Source organism: Geospiza fortis, unplaced genomic scaffold, assembly GCF_000277835.1.
Source record: "Geospiza fortis unplaced genomic scaffold, GeoFor_1.0 scaffold147, whole genome shotgun sequence".
Taxonomy (NCBI): Eukaryota; Metazoa; Chordata; class Aves; order Passeriformes; family Thraupidae; genus Geospiza; species Geospiza fortis.
Window position 1 is genome coordinate 423,588 of NW_005054372.1, and position 19,894 is coordinate 443,481.

Below are 19,894 nucleotides of genomic sequence, written 5' to 3' on the forward strand. Positions count from 1 at the left end.
ACTTCCAATACTGTCCATTTCACCTGGAGTAAACTCCATTCCTTCAATGTCTACTTCTAAAGAAAACATAAGAAGGCACATTTTCAGAAAGTTGTAGCAACTGGTCATGGGCCAGTGTCAATCAACACCTGAATCACACTTCAGTTGCAATAATTAAAAAAAACCAAGAACTGGCACAGTAATTCCTGAGGAAAGGATCATCTTGTCCACCTGAGAATTAAAATCCCTTCTGCCCTCAGCCACATAAATATACTGCATGACATCAATACCTGTGGCATTCACATTCTCTGAACAGAGAGAGACATAATTCTCTCTCTCAGGTTTTCTCCTGGAGAAGCACAGAGGGAAAACAATTTTTATCTCTGCTTGCTGCTCCTAGTGTTTTGCAGATGTAGAATGGGTTAAAAAGATTGTTTACCTAAAGAAATTTAGTAATTAGACTCTGGTAGAAATTGTTTATGTTAATTAGCCTATCATGTCCAAGCTGTGTGGACTGTCAGTCTACAGACAGTCACGAGTTTTCAATTAGCAGTAAGTATAATATAGTATAGTATAGCATAACATAGTATAGTATAGTACAGTACAGTACAGTATCTCTCTTTAATATAGTTGTAATGTAATATAGTATAGTTTTAATAAAGCAATTGTTCAACCTTCCAAATCAATAGAATCAGATACCAATCATTCCCGTGTTGGGGGCACCCTGCAACTTCAATAAATACCAAATGCTTTCCCAGAACTGTTCCAACCTGCACACAGACACTGATTTAGAATAAAGCTGGCCCTCAGAGGCTGTCCTACTGCAGAACTGTCCATGGTAATTCCAGCCATGCAGGTGTTGGCTGCCCATGGTGTGACCACCTGTCCCCACGTAAACTGCCCCAAGACCAACCACTCCACCCCCCTGGGCGCAGAAACAGCCAGCCTGGGCAACTGTTCTGCCAGAAAAACTTCCAAATGGGAAAGTAAGAAATGGCAACTGCCAGCTTGACAAGCTGTCTTAAATGAGAACCAAATGCACAGAACCCTTGGTGATCGTTGCACAGAAAATGTTTTAAAATTTCACAATAAATGATGTGGAAATAATTTTTTCACACAAATTAATTAGGCTAAATAAGATTTTTTCTTTCCATGAGAAAATATTATGCCAGCTTTACCAATAATTACACTAAAAATTCAAAATATTAAATGGTAATTGTTAAAAAACTGGCAAAACCACATGCAGGATAAATAGCTTTAAAAATACACACAATATTAACAGCTTCAAAAGTAATTAGGAAAAAAAAAACATTTTTCAAAGAATGTGAAAAAGATGCCTTAATTTTTTACTCTTCAAATCGCATTATGTTATAATTTTATCTGGGTTTTGTTGAAAGCTTGATTTTAGTTCTAAATGACATATCCTTGTTTCCCTACTTCCCTTTTCCCCCGTGCTGCTGCAGGCCCTTTGGGAAGGCCTGGCTGAGTTACCTTGTTCAGAGTCAGTGGATATTGTTGATCCCATGCTGTCAGTGCGGATTCGCTCCATGCCCTGCACGGAGAGCTGCTCCAGCCTGCGCTTGAGGTAGCGGTGCTCCCGCTGTAATTGTTCTTTAATATTTAGAGCTTTTCGGTCCTGTTCTTCCAATTTCTTAAAGGGAGAGAAACACAGTGAGCCGGCAGTTTGTACCCGTGTCAAAGCATAAGTAACTTAAGGTCTTCTCGTAAACAGTAATTTGAAAGCAATTTAAGTATTTTAATTAATTAATATAAAGTTAAAATTAAATCTAAAATTTTGATTTTTTAGTTAGCATTCTGTAGAGGTCAGTACAATTTTAGCAGGCTGAATTTGTTTCACGGTAAGATATATGGTTAAAGGGGGAAAATAATAATAATTTTTAAAAAATCCCTCTTGCCACTAGCAGACATTCCCTGGCTAAGACCAAATTATTGTTGTCTTGGTTGTGGGGAATATTTAAATCATTTTATCAGGTGAAACCAGCATCATCTTTGATAACTCGAGCACAGCTCATGTTTCAGTGAGAACATAATGCATCTTTAGATGAGTCTCTTACTCCACCTATCACCATAAAGGAACCATCGTGAACCTCTGAATGTTCTCCCTCCTACCACAGGCCATGGAAAATTTTAGCATTTAAAATGCTTCATTAACAATAAGCAGCATTAATTATATATAGAAGGAGGAATTTACTAACAACTCTCTTTATCCTTGCTTTTTTTTCCTTGAACTTCTCCAGAGCAAGTATGATAATTCTGTGATATCATCTACAAAGTCGGTGGTATTAATTCAGAATTTCTCGGCAAACAGCCTGTGAAAGGATCCTTCACATATCTACCTAAAATCTCCCCTCTGACAGAATAAAAGCAGGTATTAATTTTGCAAATAAAAAGAATGCTTCACACCCAATAAAATGTGCTGCACTGTTGGTCCAAATACAGTAACAGGAATAAAGTATCTTTTTGTATTTGAACTGAGCCCTTCTCCAAATCACTGCTAGCCATTTAAAAAAATTGACTGCATAATTAGGGAAAAATTTGTAAGAGTATGATGGGATTAAAAGCATGAAGGATACACAAATCAAAACACCTTTTATTATTAAAAAAATTATCTATCTAATGCAGTAAATTACAGGTTGTAGCAGTAAAAGCACTCATAAGAGTGAGCAGATTTCTCTGTGAGTTGTGTTTACATGATCACTGAGATTTAGGAGATGTGCAGGGAGTGAATACAGCTGCTGAAGTCTCCTCCCTGCCGTCTGAATGAACCTAGGCTTGGTTTTCTGAGGAGAGCAGGCTGGGACAGTGCACAGCAAAACACAAGAAAAACCCTTTCAGAGATCTTGCTGTTCCCATGCAAGCCTGAAATAAAAGTGTTTGAAAAAATAATTGACACTCTTGAATGGGGCAGTTTCCTGGCTCAATGAAATCTACCTTCTTCCACCGCATTTTAAGCCCCCTCCCAGGCAATACACTCTGCAGATAATCATCATAGGTGGATACACAATGTTATAATAGGAAAGGGGTTGGTACATCCATGTACACAACAAACCAAATGTGCCCAATTGATCGGACTTCCTTTTCCTGTATTTTCCTGGCTGCAATCCTAAACTCTAACAACTATTTTAGGAAAGAACTCAGTGATTCATATCCAGGAGACTCAAAGCCATCCAGTCTTTCAGAGCAGATCTCAATATACGGGGGGTGTGTGTGTGTGAAAAGTTGAGAACTAATGACTGTGCTCAAAATGCCAGCTGGGCACGGGCAAGCTCTGGCAGGGCAGGGGAGGGAGCTGACCTGACAAAGGGGAGCAATTAAATGCTAACCCAGTTTGGGCAGGTTCAGTTAAAATCTTAAAAAGAAAGTTAAACTTCAGTCTGGGTTCTCAGAAGACGAGTACTTGGTGCTGTGCAAGAGAGATCTGGAAAGAATCTGTTCCCAGCTTTTTTTATCAGCAGCTGAAATGGTAACTGCAGGGCTAATCTCGCACACTCGCCACTTGTAAAAACACTTCTTCAATTTGTATGCATAAGCCCATCATAGGGGGGCAGCCCAAGACAAAAACCACATGCAGTGCCTTTCATGCATGTTAGCCTGAATTATAAACAAGAGGCCAAAATCTCAAATGGTAAAAACAGGGGTTGCCCAGCTGGAGTAAATGTGCTTAGAAGTGCTGAAAAAGTAGCTCTGTAAACTTGTTCACAAGAATGGTTTTGCTTGGATTAATCCTTATTTCTTCATATGAATCACACCCACTTCTGTAACAGCAGTGAATCTTAAAGCTGTGCATCAGCAGGATGTTCTCCAAAATATTGCAAGATTACTGGCAGTGTTCAATTTTGCCTGACACTTTTCTTGACCTGTTTCTCTGTAACACTGAAAAAATGCCAGATGAGTAATTACAGTCCTGGACACAGCAGCAGAAACCTGTTCTTTAACTTTTACATTTGAATACCTCTTTGTCTTATTTCTGCATATAACCCTGTTCCCTGAAAACAATGACAGTGAAAATGGGAGTGAAGGTGTCTTTGGAGAGAGAAGGCTTGAGGAATAATTTCCTTTGAATTACCTGTGCAAATGTAGAACCTGTACTGCTGCTGGATCATAGGTGAGATTTAAAGTTGTTTTTTGTTTTAAATTTGTAACAAGGGGAGCAGCAACTAACAGGAGACTGCATTTAATTTTTTGTTTCATTTAAATGAGAACCTGGTCAACAAAATGTTGATGGGGTAAGGCTCACTAATAGATATGATATTTTTGATTCCATTATTTTTTTCATCATTAATGGATCTGGCTTTTTTACATTTTAGTAAATGCAGTGCAATGCTACTTTGCTGGGCTCTTAAAAATAGATATATTAATTAAAGAACAGCTTTTACAGATTTTTTTAAAATTATAGTGTAAATCATTAAATACACTAGTTAGCAACTAATCAGAAATCACAAAACCACTGTTTTATATATCTGAGATGCTAAATTGCAAAACACTAAACCTTGACACTGTGACTGAAACCCCTGCAAGCAATAAAGGCCAATAAATCCAGAAGATTGGACATATGGATATGGATTTTGTGTGAAAATTTGTTTCCTCTCTGTGGATACACATTCTGGAAGATTCTCCCTTGAAAGAAATAAAAACATGGATGAATGTTTTTACCTTGATATGCATCTTAGCTCTTTTCAACAGACTTAGAGTGGTGTGTCTGGTGCTGTCCGGCCCGAGAGGCACAAGCTGTTTTAGCTGTTCCAAATATAGCCGGAGTTTAGCCCGCCTGCAATCATCAAAAACCAAGAGTTGTAGTGGAGTTGCACCCGACCAGAATCTCCTATATGCAAACACCATCTGTTTGCAGGATCTCTGTGCAGAGCTCGAGTCAACCGTGGCTTCCTTTCCCCTCCCTTTGGCAAAGTTTCAGACTGAAAGGTCACTTGAAATGCAGTAATGCTGCTTGGCACACTCACACAGGAGGCTCATACCTGTGTTTCAGAGCACTTTGCTCGGCCTGGTCAGTCCCATCTTAACCAAAGGGGAGCATGCTCAGAGATCTGAGACATCCAGGCAAGGCTGCACACAACCTGTGGCTGGTTAAGGCAAAAAACCTGGGATTTTGCTCCAATGCAGGGAATTCTGCAGGCACAGACAGAGCTGTGGGGAGCTGCAGACCCTGATCCCCCTCTCCCCATTCCTATCCCTGCCTGCTGCAATAGGACACGCTCCAGCTATGCAAGCCAAGGGCATCCATGCAGCTCCTCACAGCTCAGAGCTGTTTCCAGCCAAGGTTTATCAATGTATTTTAACAGGGAGGACCTGATGCCCCTTCTCATCCCTTCTACTGACCCACAGTCCCCTCTAGAAGGAGACAGTTCTTCCTCTCACTGCACTGGGTTTATTATAAACACACAAGAAAAAGCACTTCCAGCCATTTTCCTCAACAAAAGGGTCCTGCTTTCTCTGTTACTCCCTTGCAAGTATCGCTATTGCTGCTCTCAACAATCTCTCCTGTACTACTGCCATATCTATCAGTAAAAAGAGGATGAACAAAGTACTGTTTCTACAAATGTTTTCCAAACTAGAAAGCAGCTGGCAATACAACAGTCCACGGAAGAGTTGCTTGACCTATCCAAAACAAGGCAGTGGCCAACCAAAGAACTGCATGGGAGTGTGTTTCTGCAGGCACATCCTAAAGAAAATCTCTCCTGGTTTTAATTCACAGCCCTTGAACAGGAATCCACATGGTTCTGCAATGAGGTAGAAATGGATGGGGAAGTGCTTCCATGAATAACTACTATCCTCCTTTCTGCCAGCCTGTTACAGGCTGAGCAAAGCCATGACCTGGAGCTGGCATTGCCCTCACAGCCATAAGAGGAACTGAAGCAGATCCCAGGAGTGAGGTGAATAATCATATTTTTCAAATTTGCTCAATGCTGCATGAAGGAAACAAACACTGCAGGAATTCAACACTTCTGGTCAAGAATGAACTTTCTTTTGAACAACGAGCTCAGAACCACAGTCCAGCATCAGTATTTGAAATGAACAAACACTCTGGTGCACAAACACTCTTCAGCAGGGTTTAATATGCACCAAATGACAAATTAAATGTTTGTAATTGGAATTATTAGTGCAATGTGAAAACAACCTGAGAATTAACGGTGAAAAAACCCAAAGCAAAACAGAATTAATACAGAACAGCAATGACTACATACTCATACATTTAGTTCTGTCTGCCTATAAATCAGCAGTGTACTAGCTAAGAAACCACAAAGCATTTACATAAAATTTTAAATTTTTTCAAGCCACTTAGGGAAAAAGGATTTTTGGTAAAAATCTGATTCACCAGAGAAAACTGACGACAGACTTTGTGTTTAGGTCTGGGGTTTGTTTTTAAATACAAGGTTCTAAACTTGAGCATCTAAATACTTTTGTTTAAACAACACCAACAAAGACTGGCTGAAGTATTCACAAAACTTGCCCATCGGATCCCCTGAGGCTGCTACCTTAAACTGGGATAGTAATCTTTAAAATAGTGAAATACCCAAATTAGGGACTACTGGTATTTATACAGAAAATCTTAATGAGGCAAATTTTTATTTCTGTGTCTGTAATCTCTAACAACTACCTGGGGTAGTTGCATTTTAAATTCAAAAACTTGTGTCAGGGACTAAATTCAAATAATCATTTTGTTTTCTAGACAGCCTCTGAACATACCCACATGAGCCTGTTTCACTCAGCCCAACTGTACTTAGACTGATGACAAGAAAGTGCAGACTGAAGATGAAGGAACACATAGGAAGGAAGAAGAGAAGGATGGTACCAAATAGTAAATAGAGAGGCAAACACCTAGAAATAGAATGAGCAATATACTTGGAGCCATTAAAAGTCTGATAAGGAATATACAGAACTGTTGATTGAGATTTACTTAGTATTAATTCTGGAAAACATTAATGAAACCAGACTACATAGTGAACTTATCTGCCTCTTGCTATTTGAGGAAAGTCTGCTTACCACAGGGAGAAGAAAGCAAGGCTTTAGTGCACTTCCTTGCCATCAACTGGCGAGTTCACAGAAATATCACCAAGGTTCAGGGGCATGGCTGTGTGCCTTTTTAAAGCACAAACTCTTTTATGTTACCTGCCGGCCCAGTGGAGCAAGACTTTACAAAATTCCCATGAAGAACATGGGACTAAATCTAAGAAGAGTATTTTAAGTGACCAGTGAGAAAAATTAAAAGGGCTGAATATTAACAAAACTGCTTTAAGGCTTTTTCAGTACTACCAGCTGATACTGATAGCAGTAAATGTACTAAATACATTTGCTGAAAGACCTCCTCTAACTTCACCTTTTTTTCTTAAAAGGACTTTTTCTTTCATCTAATTACTCAACACCTATGAATCCATTACAGATTTGAAAGCATAAGCTTTACAGAGTTCTTTACATAAATGCAGACATGTTTATGTGACTAGTTAATATATTATGATCAATAGCATAGATTGTGAATGTACAAAAAGAAAACCAGCCCACCACAACTCCTCTAGTACTGGAGTAAATATCCCCACGTTTTTCATTTTGCACATCTTAGAAAAAACTGTAAGAATGTAAGAAAACATTTCAGGCATGTTACATTAACAGATCACACCAGCAGGAACAAGGGACTCAAACTTCACAGCAGATAAGTTGTCTCGTACAGACTCTGCCAGCACTAATTTCTCTCTTTTTCTGCAGGGACCTGACAGCTTTTGCTTTTCCTCAGCTGCCTGTGACCACAGGAGGAGGGAAAGGCACTCACAGAGGTAATCACAGCCAGAGCTGCTTTGTGTTTTGCAGCTCACGCCTTAAATTCCACCTAAAAAAATAACAAAAAGAAAGGGGGAAAAAAAAAGAAAGCAGCCTGGTGTCAGAGCAACAGGGTAACAGTCTCTGTGCATGAAACATGGCTGAAGTTGGGTAATTGCACTCTGCCCCAGCCCCCAACCCCAGTGTGGCATCAGGCCTGGACACCAGAGCTGACAGAAAAGGACAATTTCCTCACCTCAGGTGGATGCACAGAAATATCCCCCTCATCACTGATACTGATTTCATCTGGGAAGGCAGGGATCTAAAAAATGCCATCCAAAATCCAAAACAAGCCTGCAGCTCTCTGTTTTGGGTGTAGCCCCACATACGGAGAGGTGCATTGTCACATTGTCCTTTGTGCCAGATGATAAAGGGGTTTCAGATGTTCAAGACTCCAGTGTTTCCCCAAAAGCAGGTCCACAGCAGGGTCCTCTGAGTCTGCTTTACAGCTCTTCTAGTGCTTGGTAAGCCCAGGCTGGTCAGCATTCCAGGGCAGGGGCCATGTCCAGCAGCTGTCTGGTGGTTCCTCACATTCACATAAAGGACAAAGCCACCTGCTGACAACTGACCCAAAGGCTACCAGCAGGAACTGCCCTAAACTGGTTTTGAATCCATGTAAGCCACGATGGGCAGTAGAGGCCGGGCTTTCAGAGCCCATGGCAGAACCCTGGAGCCCCACAGCAGGGAGGGACAAAGCAAAAAGGGGGTTTTAAGACTTTTCCTACAGATCAAGGACATCCACCAGAAGACCATCACAGGAAGACCACTCATTGACTCTAGTCCTTGGAGACTGCAGTTTGCTCAAGTGTTTGGCTGTGAAAAGGCAGGTTCACTACTTCTCAAAGAAAGGGCTGCCATGCAAAGGCATATTAAGATCTTTGACCCTAATCAATTTCATAATTGTGTTAAATGAGTCTATTAAATAATAGTCAATAAGCTTTGCTGCATATATGAGATCCCAGATGGAAATCCAAGCAGTACACCAAGAAATGGAATACTAAGATGCAGAAAAAAAAAAAAAAAAAAAAAAAAGAAACAAAAAAGTCCATTGTTCACCCTGGATAATCTTCATTCCAAGGAAACTGCAACAACTCCAAGAAATTCCAACAACTACTTGACGGACGGTTGCAATGGGAACAAAATACTTCTCTGTAGGGCTAAATAATACAACAAAGGCAATGGCTGTGGATTCAGAGGTTCAGGACGGACACTGGGAAACAGAATTTTTATTGGGGCAGTGGTGAACAAACAGAATAGGTTGCCCAGAAAGGCAGTCCTTGGAAATTCTTAAAGATTTACCCAGACAGAGCAATAAACACTCACAGACACATATCCATGTCTATGAACATGTAAATCCAAAATTGCCTGTAACCCTTCAGCATCTGACTCACAAGATTGCTCCTATTCATGTACCAGCAAAACATCCCCAGTTGTGTGGCTTAAACGTGTGCCACTCTGACTGACAGACTGCTGGTAGGTTTGTGGAGTGACCTGATCTACTGCAGCCTTTCCACAGGGGCTCTCCAGGGCTTTGTCAGGTCCAGCACAGCAGAGAAAAATGGCCTGCAGCCATCAGACAGCAGATAGCTGTTCAAGCAGCAGTTGCACAGTTTTTTGACAGCAGCAAAGGTGTGTTTCCTAAATCATTCAAGTATAAATCTACAGGCTTTATTTAGAGGCCAGTGAGCTGCACAAAGCCAGCTGCAAAGGCATGGTGCATATCCCAAATGAGCTGCTCAGTCCTCAGCATGGCAGGGCCCAGTTACACTAAATGGCCACAGACACTCATGATCCAGGGTGACATTACTGAGTTCCTGTGAAATGTGTGCCTGTCCATCCTGCCACCCCAGCTGGGCGCTCCCTGCAGACAAGCTTCCAACAGCCCTCCATGTGTTTGTGGTACGTAGCACGGGGTGGGCATTTCCTGGAAGCTGCATCCAAAGATAAACAGTTCCCAGTGCTGGCATCGTGTTCCTGACTGCCAGAGGTCACTTGCTCAAAGTGTCAGAAGGACCATGCTCATCTGTTTCTGAACAATTGTGAGCAAAAGCATAAAGCTCACTACAGAGAAGTCAAATTCATGACAAGTGCTCACCTTGCACATTCTCCAGGTCTCACTCCACTGCCCACATGGAGCACAAGAATGACTCTCACATGTCCCCATTCTCTGCTGACCCAGAGCTGGCTGTACAAAGGAGGGAGCAACTCTATCAGCAGTCTGTCATCCTGTGGGAATCCCAGAACAGTTCTGTCTGGTCCACACCTGCTCCCTGCTACGAGCAGATTGCCCAGTTGGCAATGGAGCTGTCCTGGCCATACTGGCATCTTAGACATGCAGCATCTCCAGCTGACGGAGGAAGGATCTGGAAGGTTAGGAAATGGCCCAAAAGCCACTAAATGTCTGTATTCTCACACTGCATGCCCTGATTTTCCCTTCTTGCTGGCTCCAGCAGTTGGCAGAGTTAGACATGATGTTGCTTCCACATGCACGGCCCATCATACCTCTCACCACAGTGCACCACTGAAGCAGGCAGGAAACAATGCTGCCCTCACAAGCAGGCCCTAACTGTGCTTTCTGTAGGGCACCTTAGTGCTAAAAACACCTGTGTGACTGAACAAACACTTGTGTGACTGAACATGTGTCTGTTTCAGATGTCCCAATTTTACTCCACTAAACTAGCTGCGTGTACAGGAGGTTGACATACTCTCAAATCAACTGCTAGATATGTTTGTTTGGTGCTTTTCTGAAAAGGACACTAGAGATCAAACTCAAGCAATGCAATCACTACAAGCCTTACCAGTGAGAATAAGCAATAGATTTGAAATACATGTAAAAATTAAAAATTTGTCATTTCTGTACATTAACCATTTTGGTCCAAAAACCAGACAGCATCACACCCTATCACAAAGCAAATTCAGTACAAACTCAATAAAACTAAACCCCAACTTCAAAGAATAGAAACATATTTGAAATTAATCTAGAAGACACATTATTACAAACTGGACAGAGTTACCTAAGACTTTCAATTTCCTTCTCTAATGTTTCACTTTTTTTTTCCACATTCAAACCTACCCTGGTGCTGTGCAATGAAGTTAATACACAAAGGTTTAAATATAGAGCAGTTACTAAATTTTTCATTGTTGCATAAGGACTGTGTAATCTGGCTTAATAATGTGCACAGGGTAAAGTCAGAGAAGAATCTCTGCACCAAAAATTCACTTCTGGAGTCAAATGTTATCCAGATACACTAGGAACCAAAATAGTCTGGCCTGAGACCACAACTTTGGGTCAGAGACAGCAGCAGTGAACTAATCAGCAGTGAACTAATGCTTGTGTTCCCTCCTTAAAGCAAGGTGAATTTATCTCCCTGCCAGACATGAAATTCAGCATAAAATACAGAAGTGAGCTAACTGCAATTGTAAGACAGTCATGTTTTTACAGGAAGACTCTTCACAGATTTATTTATGAAATGCAAATACCTGCGTACAGGGAACACTCAAGTTTTAGACAGAATCAGCAAAGAGAAGCTCAGGATACTTTGTGACATGCACTGGGTCAGGATGAACACTGACAGCATCACTACTCATAAACATCATTATTTCAAAGTTTTTAAAAAATGCAGAAATGTAGCAGTAAAAACCTCCCTAGTGTGACTTCAGGGTTCACCTGCCCCAAGGAAAAACGAGAGCGAGAAACTCTGCCTGCCTTCTGATTCCAGCTTCAATCCCTTCTTACTGGAGCTTGACACAACAAGGCAACATCTTTTAAAGGTTGCAGCTCTTCTTATTCTGTGCACAGTCACTCTAAAGTGGTGACAAAATTTTGCTGCAAATTGTTCTAATGGTACTGAAAATTTAATATATTCATACTATTTTGTGTAGCCCTGGATATCATGGCCACATATGCAGTGGTGGTAATCATGTAATTATATACCCAACTCTGCTTAGGGGAAGCTGGTACTCAAGCATACTTGCCTTGCTCCTCTTTAAGCTAACACTTTTATTAAAAGTGTCAGGAATTACATATTTACAGATCTACAAGACTTTTTGTAAGTTACCAGAGATGACTCTGTACGAATTAAAACACATTTGTTTACAAAGGCATTTAAAGAGATTATTTATAAGCTTCCAGCTTACGAAATCACAGAAATTCAATCAGATAAATGGTTCTAAAGAAACCTATTTATTAATGATTCAGACAGTATTTAGCATATCTCCAGCAAAATATTAAACATAATGGAAGATAACGACCCTCCACTGCAACAAAAAAATCCTGTTTCTTTCAGATTTCACTCAGAAACACTTATAATACTTCCTCCTCTACGAAGGATACCTCAAATACTTCTCTTTTTTCTAAAGGATGCTGTAGCTCACACTTGAGCTGCACAATCTATTTCAACTACACAACAAATATGCTTTAGTGAAAAGGAAAGAAAACCTCTTAGTATTAAAGCACTGTACCATAGCAAGGCACCCAGTGTGCAGATTGCTCCGAGATGTGTGAAAAGCTTGCTCACAGCTGAGTGCCTTGGAGTCAAACCCAGAAAATGCAGTCTTGCTCTTACAGCAAACCTCTTGGCTTTTTACCATCCAAGGAAAGATAAACCAAACACCAGGAAGCTGAGGGTCTTTTTCATGGTAAAAACAAATGCCTGAAGTTTGCCCACTGGTGAAGATTCATCCAAGGCATTTTTTGTCTGTGTCTAACACCTCACAGGGCCTCTGCAACTAAATTCTGCAGTAAAGCCCACATGGAAACCAACAGGCAGGAAGAGCAGTGAATGCCTAATTGCAGTGATTGTTACTGAATTAAATGCAACAACCCTGCAATCACCTGCTTTATTTACTGTGGTATTAACTGTATTCATCCTCAATATGCATTTCCAGCATGCTGAATACTTGTGTGCATCTGCTCTGCTGAACTGAAAGCAGCCACCTTGGAAGTGTCCAAACATGGCATAACAACTGCAGCAAGTGCCTCTTAGCATCACAAGCTTTCAGAGAGTCAGTGCTGCTCTGGACTTACCTGCAAGTTTTCACATGAATACTGCTCAGTAATGTCTGGTGCTGTTCCCAATGCTATGGAAATAGAGAAAACCTCTGCTGCCTGTAAACACAGCCTATGATTTCCATGTTTTGCACATTTTATCACTCTGAAAAATATTTTGGTTCTTTTACACTATATTGAAATGCACACTACAGCAGTTACAGTGCATTTTATTTGCTTTCCCTTAGTGCCACTTCAGCCCACTAGCTGAGTCCAGACTCCACACTTGACCTTTACCTTTTCACCTTCCAAAAGATGCCACTTGTTCATATTTTAGAACATATACATAGAACCAGAACTTATTCCAACATCTTTCAGTACATATAAGTTAATGGAAGCATCTGCAGTGCCACAAATGCATGCATTTTTGGCCAGTTAACAGAAAAGCTAGCTGGAATGCAAGCTGGGAACAGGTGACTAGTAGCTGGTCTGTGAGAGGGAAGCTGCTGACTCCTAAAAGAGGGAATGCCTGGCAGACCTTGCTGCCCATGTTGCCTCCTCTGTCTCTCCCACCATTACCCATCCCTCCAGTAGCTCCTTGCTGAATGCAGTGACAATTGCCTGTCCTAAGTTACCAGCATTGGGCTACATCAACATCTCATCTCAAAATTCCCACAAGGAGACTTGGATGCACTTTATGCTCTGGTTCCCACCAGAAGGTGAGCTGTGGTTACCCATGTGCTGCCATAAGCCAGGGACATCAGCTAAGAAGGGCAAATGACAGGAGCTCCCAAGGCTTGCTTTGGGCTGGAGTGACCCTGCAAAGCAACATGGACAGCATGAGAGACCTGACCAGAGCCTCAGCAGCTGGTGGCTTGCCAGACTGCCCATGTGCTGTCCCTTCAGGAACCTTCCCAGCAGCAGAAGCACACAGACTGATGCATGTCCCAGAGTCACATCGGACTTTGGCCACCAGAAGAAACAAAAGCCCGGTGGCACAGTTAGTGCCTGTCCCTGCACTGCTCCTCAACCTTCTCCCACTGGAGCTCCCCTGCCTGCAAAGTGAGCAGGAGCTGTCTGAGGCGTGCGAGGTGTGACAGGGATGTGTCACACGACGGTGCACGCTCACCCACGTCCCTGCACCGCCCCCAGGCCCAGCCAGCAGCCAGGAGGGGCTCAAAGGAGCCCTTGGGCAAGGCAAGCACAGGCAGGACCACCTCAGCAAGGACTCCAGTGCTGGGGGAACAACAGCAGCTCTGACTGGTATCTGTTTTACCCACTGGGGAACCAGAGCCTTAGCCCCTGCAGCACTAAGAGCTGCAGGACCATCATCTGACCACTCTCATCTCATCTCCTTGTTTTTTTTCTAGACTCATCCCTGCAGGCAGGTTTTTCCTCACTTTTCCCATGCTTCAGCCATCCCACTGTCTGAAGCTGCTCTTATCTGAAGAGCAGCCATGAAAGGTTTAAAAGCCCTTCATTGTTCTTGGGTCTCGGCAATAACTAACAGCAACACACAGAAATCTGAGATGTACTTCATGGGAAATGTCAACAGGAATTTACAAGCTATACAGGGATTCTCAAAAGCATCACAAGCAAAAGTAATGGCAGCTGGATATCATTTGTCTTTCCTGGATGGTATCCATCATAAATTTACATGTATGAGATTCTACATCCTTTGACCATAGGCAATAAATCTCTGACCTTGCAAGAATCTGAAGCAACAGAAATCAAACATTATGCAAACAGCTGAAAACCATTGCAGTATGTTTTTGCCCTTGTATGGATTTCTTTTCTTCTGCAAAAAGGGGAAAAAAGGAGATTCCAACATATATTTTAGCATTTCAGCCTTTAGGTTGTGCTCATCTGTAAAGAATAGTTTTCTGTATTTTAAACCTTCAAAGTCAACATCAGACAAATAGGAACAATTCTTAGAGCTATGGAAAAGGAATTTCTTTTTCAGGTGTCTTCTATTTTTAGCGCTGTTATCTACTGATTGTCTTTAACATTTACCTCTCTAACACTTTTAAGCAATAGTGAAGGAGGCGTCACCTGGTACCATGAGCTCAGCATCACACAATACCTACCTAATCCAGGCAGATGAACAACAGTGCCTTGTAGAGAAATACATGAATGATGGAAATACCATCATACATACTGAAAACAGAGTCCACAAAAAACTATTAAGCCATGCTTTTAATAAACTTATTTAATAGTTCGTTCAGCCAGCCACCCATTTGTTTTGCACATTAAAATGTGCACATTGCAATTTAGTAGTCCTCCTAAATTAGACCTCTCAAACCCATCTGTCTTACTGGCACTCAAGTTTCTTAGATTACACTGCAGGGAGACTCAAGTTTGTCTGCTACCTCAGAATAGTGTCAGACCCAATTAGATAAGGAAAGTGCTGCCACGAGATCATGCCATTACAGGATCAAGCAGTTGTAATTCCCATTTGACGTGACATGGAGGCACACACGTCCTCACATGCTGCCCATGGAGCCCCAGCAGTGGGTCAGGACATACAGCAGTAAAACTCTGGCCCTCCCTGGCAGGGGAGCACCACAAAGCAAATTTGCACAGCACATCCAAAGCCATGGTGTGAGTCTGCAGACCTGCAACAGGTGTGTTGGCTTTCACCATCTTTCACAGTACTCTTGGAAGGAATTTGTCAAGGACTGCAGAGTGGGTTAAAGAGAGTTACATTCATTTAAACAAGGAAAAGCTGTGTAACAACAACAGGTTTGCACTGGGTTTATACACAGAGGGGAACAGGATGATAGTGATAATTTTTCAGAAATTAACCATTTGCCACCAGGTGGCTGGAGAGGATGCAGTCTGCCTCCCCTAGAAGTGGCTCCTGGGAGCTGCATGTCCCTCTCACATAGGGCTCCAGGACCAAGGTGCAGCTCAGCTCTGTGCACATGAGCTACACGTTTATCGACTGACAACACCCCAGAGCAAGTGACTGCTTACAAATCAGCTCATGGCTTGAAACCGGCTTTAATTATCAGACTGTTTCCCCACATCAAAATGCTAAGCAAGAACATCGTGTCTCAGGACAGCTGCCAACAGGAAGGATCTTAAAAAAAAAGTGTGGGGGAGACTACAATGCTTAAATAAGCCTAGAGAAGTTGAGCTGGAGCACAGCACTAAGCCAAGAGAGCACACTACAGGGCCTAGTGAGCTTTTTCTGCCTAATTTTAAACCTCCCTATAGACCTAGTTATTTTGTACGTGTGTCAAATGAGGGGAGAAATGTGTTCAAGTTTGTTTTTTTTTTTTTTTAATACCACTGTATGATGCCAAATTAAAGGAGAAGAAAGTCAAGTTGAATTATTTTAGCTAAATTAAAAACATGCATTGCTGTCACACACTAAGCACAAGGCCTAGGGATAGCAGACAACCAGAATTAAGCAGCCTTTTCCTGCATCAACTTAAATGAGTGTGAAGCATTAGGATTTACAATACTGGATACCTGTGACTGTGGTTTTATTGTCCATTGAACCTCAATATCAAGTATCCAGTTTAAGTAGCCTGACCAATGCTGTAGGGACTCCACGTTCCACATGCACAAGGCACCAAAAGAAACAACAGCAATTTACACCAGTTTTAAAACCTCATCAGAGCTAAGGCAACTCTGCCTCCAGTTCAGCACCTAAACAATTACTTGCTCCTTCACAGTGGTAGGAAGTTTTAAGCTCTGATCAGGAAACTATCAGAAAGAGATATTTAGTGCTATGCGTTACTTTCATTTTTGCTTCTGCTATTACTTCCTCGGCACATGCACCTACCAAAGCCTCGTGGCCATCTTAGAGGGAGCAGCTAATGACGGCAGCTTGAGCATGCACTAGTGAATTGACTTTATTGGGGAAGGAAGTGGTGGGTGTTGCTTTTACCAACAAGTGCAGATACTTGAGATGTGTTCCAGTGAGACAGCTGAGGTGTCCTGGGACAACAGCAGGGTGCCTGTTCCAGCCAGCTGAAGGCTGGTTCAGACCCCAAGTGAGCACAACAAAGGAAGAGAAGAAAAGAAATCACACTGAAGTAATTAAGAATACATGTCCCCAAATGTCTTGCTGTATGTCTCCAACTCCCTCATTTAAACCTTGTAATTAGAGATGAATGGAAGACAGTGAGGTGTATGTATAAACAAATTTAGGGGAAGGATTAAATGCACTGACTGTAATTAAAGATGGTCACTTCCAAGGCTGCAATGGGTACTTTTACTTTCAGGTGAATTAAAAGCTGAATAACACCTATTTCTGGCACCTACCCCCCACCCAACAAAAAAAGAAAAAATCTGGCATCAAGGGACAATGGAGACTTGCAGATATCTGACAGTCCTGCCTTCAAGTTTAGATACAGCTTGCCACAACACCAGTAGTGCCTTGTTTATAATTTAATTTCCAACCTATTTCCCTTTCCATTGAACAGTATAAAACTAGTTGTCTCTGAGCGATAAGGTGCAGTTGAGCAGAATCTGAAAATTATCCATCTGGGGATGATAAAGTATGGAACATCTTTCAGAACTCTCCCTCCTTCTTTCTTCCCTGCAAAACTCAGCTCAGATTTCTTAAGTGCAGTGTCCTGAGGTTATCTGGCAATGGAAGGAAGTGCCAGAAGTTTGGACTCACTTGCCATGTGAGTATGTAAAGTCAGGCAGTGGGAACCAAGACACTCAACAGTCTATTTAAAACACCTCTTAGCACCTACACCCAATAACTGCTTCTAGCAAACACACACAACAAGCTCCCAAATTTCCCTAGCAGAAATTATTTGCTCCACCCATGTTGTTCATTGCAGCAGTCAACACAACAGCACTTACCAATCGGGATTAAGTCAGCTTTCTTGGGGAATTACAGGGTTTGCTACCTTTATGTTTTGTAAATATCAGCTAATGTGCTATGTAAGACACAGAGTGTCTGTGCAGCTGGTATTTGCAAACACTGCTGGTATTCCTAACTTCAATAGGAGCTGCTGAGTCCTGGCAGCAATTACATGCCAGGCAGGCCCCTTATATAGCACCTTGTATCTTCATTTAGTTACCCAAACTGAACCATCAAGGAAAGAAAAGCAGATAAATCTGTTAGGCATCAATCCCAAGGAGGCAGCTGGGAGAAGAGGACTCACCACTACAACTCCAGCCTTTTACAGGCGTTTTGCCACCTTCAGATGTAGTCTTTGACTGTTACACAAATCTGCTTTGTTGCAATAAAGTAGAACCTAATAAAGGCTTTCTTCATGTAGGGCATGTAGCCTGCAACCAGAGTTATTAGTTTTTCAAGTCAGAAGCATTGCAACATGACCTCATGTACATACATCCAAGCCCACACCTCTGCTGTGTCAGCTGTGCCTATCTCCATGTGCTACAAAATTAGTCACACTAATTTGTGTAGAAAAAAGCTTGTGTAACATAAACTAGCATTAAACAATAATATTAGCCAATTGACATCCTTTGACAAGTCCTGTCACTCTGCTGTAACCTAGAAGTATGTGTACAAAGCTCAGCATATGTATTTCCATCTCAAAAGACAGCACTCTATCAATAAAGTCCCAAAACAACTCTCTCCTTCCAAACATAGGAAGGGGTGGGTAGACAAAATATCTTATCCATTCTTGGGGATTGCACAGGTCTTTAGGACAAGAGGAGTCAGTTTCTGACTGGATCCCATGCACGAGGAAGGGGATGGGGGGAAGTTGTTTTTGGTTTTGTTTTTCTAAAAAGGCCCAAACAAAACTTCTGTAAAGGAACAGCATTATGCTTTTTCACATTTATAATCTGCTGTCTAAATGCTCATGCTCAGTACAGTTTCTGGAACCTTTTCTGCATCCTCTGCAGCTGCCTGGATGTGATGCAGGGTTCAGCCTGCAGGCAGGCACAGCTACTACTGAAATTCCCTGGGCATGAGGCAGAGTTGGGCCCACAGTCTGCCAGTGTACCAAGGGGAAAAAACACAGGTTAAAAACGACTTGACCTGCAAAGGAATTCTATGCAGTAAATCTAAGCACAAGTGTCTGCTGACAGAGACCACGAGGGAAAAGGAGCATGAGCTACAGCAGGGAAGTACACACCGTTCCATTCAGAAAGAGACATTTTGAATCCGGGACCAGGCCATGGAATATCCAATACCCAAGTGAGGTAGTCACTCCAGGGAAAGGAGTGCTAAAAATAGAGCTACAGATGCCAATACAGCATGGAGGCAGGGAGAGGAAGGGACAGGACAAGCAACTCACAGAACACAGCTACCTCGTCCAGCTGAGGCTGATTCCTTTTTGTCTACTCCAAGCAGGGGCACTGGGATGTGGCTCGTGACATACTTGGGAGAAAGAAAGCCAGGCTCCTGCAGATCTGGTGTGAATCCTGAGTGCAGAGCCAACCCTGCCTCAAAGAGCTGGAGCTGCACTGCTGACTTTCAGGCACATTTGCTGCTTCTTCAAACCACAGCAGGTACCACTTCTGTATATTGGTCTGTGGGCTTCCACAGACCTGACTGGCTGGGATTCAGCCAAGGATTCCCATTGCATTATGTAAGACTCATTTCAGAGGCCAGCTTCTTAAAGTCCATTAGCTGCCTAAATACCTTAAAAAAAAAAAAAAATCAAATTCTAGCTCACTTGTCCAGATGTAGCTAAGCAAGCTTAAAAAAACCCTTTTTCAAAATACCTAATTCAACTTATTTTTTTTCTCCTCCATTCAGGAGAGCAGCCACCATCACGCCTCTCTTGCCCTATATGCAGGGAATCAGCACCTAACTGTCCTGAAAGTACCACAAAGTCTGGCCCATCCATCTCTACTTTATACAAGTCCAGCCCACTCTCTCTGCCATGCTGGATGAGAACTAGCCAGGTCAATTAGCAGATCCTGAAAACACAAACCACCTTCTACATAGTCCATTAGAGGCTGACACACAATGGACTTATGTTTGAAGACAGGGATGAACAAATTCAAGTGGAAAAAAATGCATGCACTTGGTTTCTCACCCATCTGCTCCCTGCTGGCTGCTTGGCTGGCAAGGAAGCATAGAGCTTTCTGGAGCCCAGACCCAGGACTCCACTCATGCTCCACAGTCCAAAGCTG

The 19,894-nt window shown here is 42.2% G+C and overlaps 1 protein-coding gene across 1 annotated transcript in view; it reads right to left on the reverse strand.

The window, feature by feature from the left end:
- The window catches only part of MXD4 (MAX dimerization protein 4), a gene marked incomplete at its 3' end in the record, with an annotated part of 36,747 nt that continues 16,853 nt past the window's right edge, over positions 1–19,894 (reverse strand). The window contains exons 4-6 of the mRNA XM_005424717.2: positions 4,654–4,768; positions 1,471–1,630; positions 1–56 (exon numbers count right to left, since the gene is read on the reverse strand). Of these exons, the coding sequence (XP_005424774.1) occupies positions 1–56; positions 1,471–1,630; positions 4,654–4,768 (331 nt within the window). The remainder of the gene's footprint in view (positions 57–1,470; positions 1,631–4,653; positions 4,769–19,894) is intronic.